Source organism: Hydra vulgaris, chromosome 08 (assembly GCF_038396675.1).
Source record: "Hydra vulgaris chromosome 08, alternate assembly HydraT2T_AEP".
NCBI lineage: Eukaryota > Metazoa > Cnidaria > Hydrozoa > Anthoathecata > Hydridae > Hydra > Hydra vulgaris.
In genome coordinates this window covers 44,014,001-44,020,000 of record NC_088927.1, presented here as the reverse complement: position 1 = coordinate 44,020,000, position 6,000 = coordinate 44,014,001, and the positions used below count along the sequence as shown (strand labels likewise).

The window sequence follows — 6,000 nt, the reverse complement described above, 5'->3', positions numbered from 1 at the left end:
AGTTATAAGGTAGTCTGTTTTAATCCAGTGTGGCCGCACTAAAGATTAAACAAAACATTCAAAAAAGTGTTAAACTCAAAATAAATAAAAAACAATATAATAAAAGAAAATAACAAGCTAGTAAATTTTTAAAAATAAAAATGTTCTGTTTTAAATCTCTTGCTTAACTTTCTGTCCACTTTTTAACCAGGGCCGTCTCGAAAAAGTCTCGGAACGGCGCTGACTATAACATATCTAGATTAAAAAAAATTAAAATAACGAGAACGCATTAAGATTCCGTAAATGCCTAAATAAACTTACCGGGGATTCGACATAAACTTGTTTCGACACATCTCTATTTTGTACTCCTTTCTGCTGTATCTGCTACATAGAGAAAATGTTTTTTCTTGAAACAAACAAAAAAATTTATATTAAATGTTCAGAAAATGTATGGAGTTTATAGAGCTCTTTAAAAATCCTTTTGATGAGGTTTGTGCAAATGCTTTGAAAAAAAAATCTATATATTGATAAAAAAAAACGTAAGAAAACGCATCTATTTAAGATTAGCTTCAAAATTTCTGTAAATGACATAGACTCTAAAATAATTTTTCTAAGATATATACTGATACTTATTGAATCTCAGAAGTTTTGAGTAAGGCAAAATATTTTAGTTAACATTTTACATTTAAAAGAGTGCGTTTTAAAGTTTCAAGTCATTTTAAGTAGTAATTTAAAAAAAAGACTTTTTAAAAAGACTTTAAAAAATATATGAATTTAACGCATTTCAACTTCAAATTCTTAAGTAATGGCATAAAGCTAAAAATTAAACCAGAGGCTTGAAATAAATAAAAAACAGTATAGAAGTTTGTAAATTAAAATAAAATGCAAAACGTCTACCTTTTGTAGGTTGCTCTGCATTTCTCAAATTGTTATTTTGTTTTTTCAAAAAAAAAAAAAAAAAAGTTGTGTCATGGTTTTAAAAGTCAGATATAACATAATTCTTGATATTTATCTCATAAGTTACTTTTGCTTTTAAGGTTCTATGTATTGTTTATACAAATGTTTCTATATAGAACTTTTACTGATATCTATTTGTTTTCTAATTTAAAATTATTTAAAACTGCAATCTTTGAATATTTTAGGTCTGCTTTTTATTACTTGAGCATTTTTTATATAGTACTATTACACACATTTTTTTATTTAGTACTATTACATTACACATTATATTTTTTGAAAATAACCTTATCGCCTATCCCATGATAAACGTATTTAAAATCCTGTAACATAAGAAACATACCAAAAGTATATGCAAAAAACTAAAAATAAATCAATAAAATTAAAAGGAAAAGTAATTGAAAAAAAAATTGAAAAGTTATCATTTAAATAAATCATGTATTGGCTTTTTTCTCTATTTGCAAGTTAATTTCATAAAAAATTAAATAATTTTTTTACAAAACATCTAATGATATATAGGGGGGAATGGGGCATCATGATATATGGGGCACCATGAAACAATATAATTGTAAAGCTATCTTTACAATTATATTGTTTCATGGTACCAAGTGTTGTGACAACCTCTTTCATACGGTGAAACAGGTACTACTAGAGCTATGTTTTGACTAAAACAAATTGTATTATTTGATATTATTAGGTCTGCAATGGGTCAAACTTGGTTGTTTTTTTGATGACAAAATAACTTTTTACTTTTTAAATTTGCAAAGTTTTAACACATGTTATTCAACGCGTGAGTTCGCGCGTAACTTCATTTTATAAACTGCAATCATAGGCTCTTACCTCATTTAACAAAACTAATGAAAAAATAAGTTGATACTGAAAGTAAAGCGATTGCTTTATTTTAGAAAGTATGGAGTAACTTGATACAGCATTATGGGGGCGCTAAAACTGTAGAACAGTATTCCATTGTGTCATAAACAACTCTGAAAGTTTTTTGTTTTAATATTTACAATCAATTTTTATAATTTTTATGTAAATACAATACATGGAGATCCAATTTTTGCCCAAAGCCATTTTTTATTGACTTTCAAGTAAAAATTTGTATTGTCTTGAAGTTTTATACTTTTTATTTACTTTTTAAACGATGCTCATACCCAGCAAACATGCTATAGCAGAATTTCAGTACACCTATATAGGCATTTTAAGCGGACCGCTGTTGTTTTGCCAATCGGTTACTTAGTGGACCATTAGTAACAGCCGCCAAAAGTTGCTTGCCGATAATTAACCACCATTAAAATGTCGGAATATTATCGGCTTGCCATTTATTGCGGCTTCCACTAGTGGTCTACTTAATAATCGATGAGCAAGACTCCAACTAACTGCTAAAAAATGCCAGTATAGGTCCACAACAAATCCACCTAAACAATGTTTGCTGGGTAGTTAGTATTCATAGCACACTATTTTTTTAATGAACTATTTACTTATATACTTTAAGAGGAAAGACTAAATTATTATAATCTGTAAAAATAAATATAAATGTTATTACATTTCGGCTGCAAAAAACAATGCACTGTTAACGTGCCCGAATTATGTAATCTTTTCCTACTTGTTTTACGCAGAAAAAAAAAATACTTCATTATATTTTAAATTTTATTAGCTCGAACCTTTATACGAAAAAATTACAGATTTTTCAAATCTAAATAACAGAAAGATACTTAGTATAGTTAAAATATTAAAAAATTTTACTATATTTTGTTTTTATTCAAAAAGCAGATAAAATCACTGCAGTTTTAGGACTTTAAACTAGGTAATTTCAATAAAAAACACTGGATAATTTAAGCATCCTCATATTACACAAAAATAGTATGTTTAAATAAAGTCAAAACTAAATGTTTCTATGCATTGTTTTTTCAAATAAAAACGGAACGGATTTCTTGCTAACATATTTTGCTTTATGAAAAATTATGTTTATTAATTTAGCATTGAAATTTTACGCCACAAATTTATTCATGCATGATGATAACATTTTAACAAAGCAAAAAATTGATTAGCGTTTTAATTAGATGATACTGCTAATTGCAGCATATAAATTAACGTAAAATTGCATTTAAATCGTTAATGTAATTAATTTCAATTTTTTTTTAAGGTTTTTGTAAAAAAAGCGATTTTTATTCTTTTTAAGTCCAAAACAAAAATTTTGCAATGCATTGTTTACAAATATATCGAGTTTATAATAAGTTATTAAATTATTCTTTACAAACTATTTTTCCAAAAGAAATTCTTGTTAACAACAGTTCAATAGTATTTGTAAGATAATGAATATATTACACGAACATATTATTAGATTGAAAAGATGGGTGTTTTGGAGTTTAAAACCAAACAATGACTGTTTGGTTTTTTTTTAGTTTTCGCCGGATTTGTACAATGCAAGGCAGAACATTTTTGATCAACTTTGATTACCTGGTAGGCTTTTTGTCAATGGGAAAATTTTTTTTTTAAATAACTTTAATTTCAAGTAACTGAAGGATGTTTGCATGTGTATTTAAAATCTCGAGTTAGATCTAACTACGAGGAATAAAAATCGCTTCATATAAGCGTTCAATTTAAGAAATTTTTAAACCTTTACTTAAAGAAAATAATTCTGACTAAACCACAGATCCGTTGCAAATATTTAGGTGGAGGGAAGGGGGTGGGGGATGGAAGGGACAGCAGGGGCATTCCCACACTCCCTCCTCCAATAATTTTTTAAACAAATGATTTTGAAAAAGTTGAGTAAAAAAAAAAAGTCTCTAAAACAACTTCAGGGCCTCTTATTTCAGCATTGTCCTCCTCTCCCCCCTTCCCTTTACAATTTTTTTTTTCTAACGGGCCTGAACCAGAATATCATATTTTTTTTGTTGTTTTTTAAATTTATAACGTCATTTTCATAATAAGATATTTACAAAATATTTTGAGGTAAGATATGACCGGAGCAGACAGAAGACAAAAGTCTTATCATCTAACCCCGTAGTATCGTTTACACTAACATAAATCTATCATAAAATTTTACAATATCAATAAAATAATATAAATACTTTTAAATAAACATTTTACATTTTTTTATACATAAAAAAAAATATTTTCACACACATAAAAATATGGGTGTATAATATAAATAGGTCATCAAAAAAATTTGGCAGCATACGATATTTTAATCTAAACACGAATAAAAGAATACTATATATATTTAATTGATAAATATTAAACACTCCAAGCTTTCTAAGCAGTGGATTGGTGTAGGTGTATTTATTAGCATTTAATGTGGCTTGCTTGTTTTTGTTTATTTAAGATAAGCATAATATAATACCTATGTGAAAACAAATAAAAACATAAAATTAAAATTAAACAAAATATATTTTAGATATATAAAAATATAAAATAATCATATTACAAAAAGTAACAAACCATTATTTTATACTTTTCTTTTTCTTGCTTTTTGATGGGCAAATGTGTTAATAGTATTATTAAAATCTAATTTTTCAACCAATTCTGCTTCAATGCTAAATATTGCTAATGCATTCAGTCTTTCCTCCTTCATGGTTGACCTCAAGTAGGATTTTACTCTTTTAAGTACAGAAAAAGTTCTTTTGACTGAGCTGTTTGAAACTGCTGTACTAAGGTACATACGCTTAACTACTTCTAAATTTGGAAACATACACTCTAATTCTTCGGTCTTGATGTACTTATACATAGAGAGAACAGATTTTACATTTTTATCCGAGGAAATTAATTTTAAAAAAAGAATACACTCATCTATAAGTAAGCTTGAGTTTTCAACATCATCAATAAAATATTTTGCCAAAGTTTCACATGTGTTCCTTATAACAATAGAACTCGGTGTTTTATACAATGTGGGTATACACCCATAAATATCTGATATTTTTTCATAAGCTTGTCTTCTTGAACTAAGTTGACATTTAAGAGTATCAATGATCACATAATATACATTTCTAATAAAATCAATTTTCCCTGCGATTTCTGTGAGAGGTTGAGATCTTGATTCATCAGCCATAGCCTAAAAAAAAAAAAAGTTTTTAATGTTGTTAATGTTTATAACTTTTTTCAAATTATTTTATGTGTATTTTAAAATCAATAAGTTAAACATACCTTTTTCTTTTTTTTTTTCTTGGAATCTTTGGCATACTCCGAACAATCAGTAATTTCTACAGCCTTATTTTCAAAAACATCAAAATCATCTCTGATCTGTACCAAGTAATTTTCAAGGCCATTATATAGATCTAATACTGTATAAAGATCAATGTCAGTTGATTGTAATTTTTTATTTGTAGCATTAAAAATAAAATCATATTAAACTTTATATTAATTTATTTATCTACTAAGCTGACCCTAATAAAATAAAATTAATGAAAGCATAATTTATTATTTAAAAATAATTAATTTATAGAGTGAAAAATACCTGTTTAATATTGAATTCCATATGCATATCATTAAACCAGTTTCTAAAGTTTTTAATCTTGCAAGCAACCCATTAGCTTCTACTTTATATACAGCTTTTTCTTTCTGATTATCAACTATACTATGGAAAGCTTCAATTATAAATGCATAAGAATTAAATAAAGCATGGCAAGCATCAAAACAAGCACTCCAGCGAGTTACTGATAAATTTTTTACACTAAGATTTTTCTTCAAATATGTTTTTAAAATGTCCCAACGTGCAGTAGAACTAGAAAAAAAATTGTATAGTTCCTGGAGAAGCATAAAAAATGAAGTAGCAGAATTACAACTTTCTGCTGCACACGTTCCGACCAAGTTAAGAGAATGTGCAGAACATGGTACATACTCTGCAAATAAATTAAAACTTTTAATTCTTGACTGCAATCCAGAATACTGACCTGACATATTTCTCGCATTGTCGTAGCTCTAGCCACGACAATTTTCAATTGGTATATTGTGTGAATTAAGAAAATCCATTACAACATTGCTCATTTCTTCAGATTTATGACCACTGTTTGGAATGAATATTAAAAATCTTTCTGCAGGTACACCACTTGGTAAAACATATCTTAA

At 27.1% G+C, this 6,000-nt stretch overlaps 2 protein-coding genes across 4 annotated transcripts in view; both read right to left on the bottom strand.

Moving 5' to 3' along the window:
* Positions 1–6,000, bottom strand: part of LOC136083875 (TNF receptor-associated factor 6-like) — a 116,472-nt gene that overhangs the window by 48,840 nt on the left and 61,632 nt on the right. The gene's annotated exons all lie outside the window — the stretch shown is intronic.
* On the bottom strand, positions 4,285–5,263 carry LOC136084327 (uncharacterized). Its single transcript, XM_065804372.1, has 2 exons — positions 5,080–5,263; positions 4,285–4,987 (listed from the first exon to the last, which is right to left on the bottom strand). Exon 2 carries the CDS (start codon positions 4,982–4,984, stop codon positions 4,385–4,387), a length of 600 nt encoding a protein of 199 aa, XP_065660444.1. The 5' UTR covers positions 4,985–4,987; positions 5,080–5,263; the 3' UTR covers positions 4,285–4,384.

Coding starts and splice junctions, on each gene's coding strand:
- LOC136084327 (XM_065804372.1), bottom strand. CDS start 4,984: ATGGCTGATGAATCAAGATCTCAACCTCTCACAGAAATCGCAGGGAAA.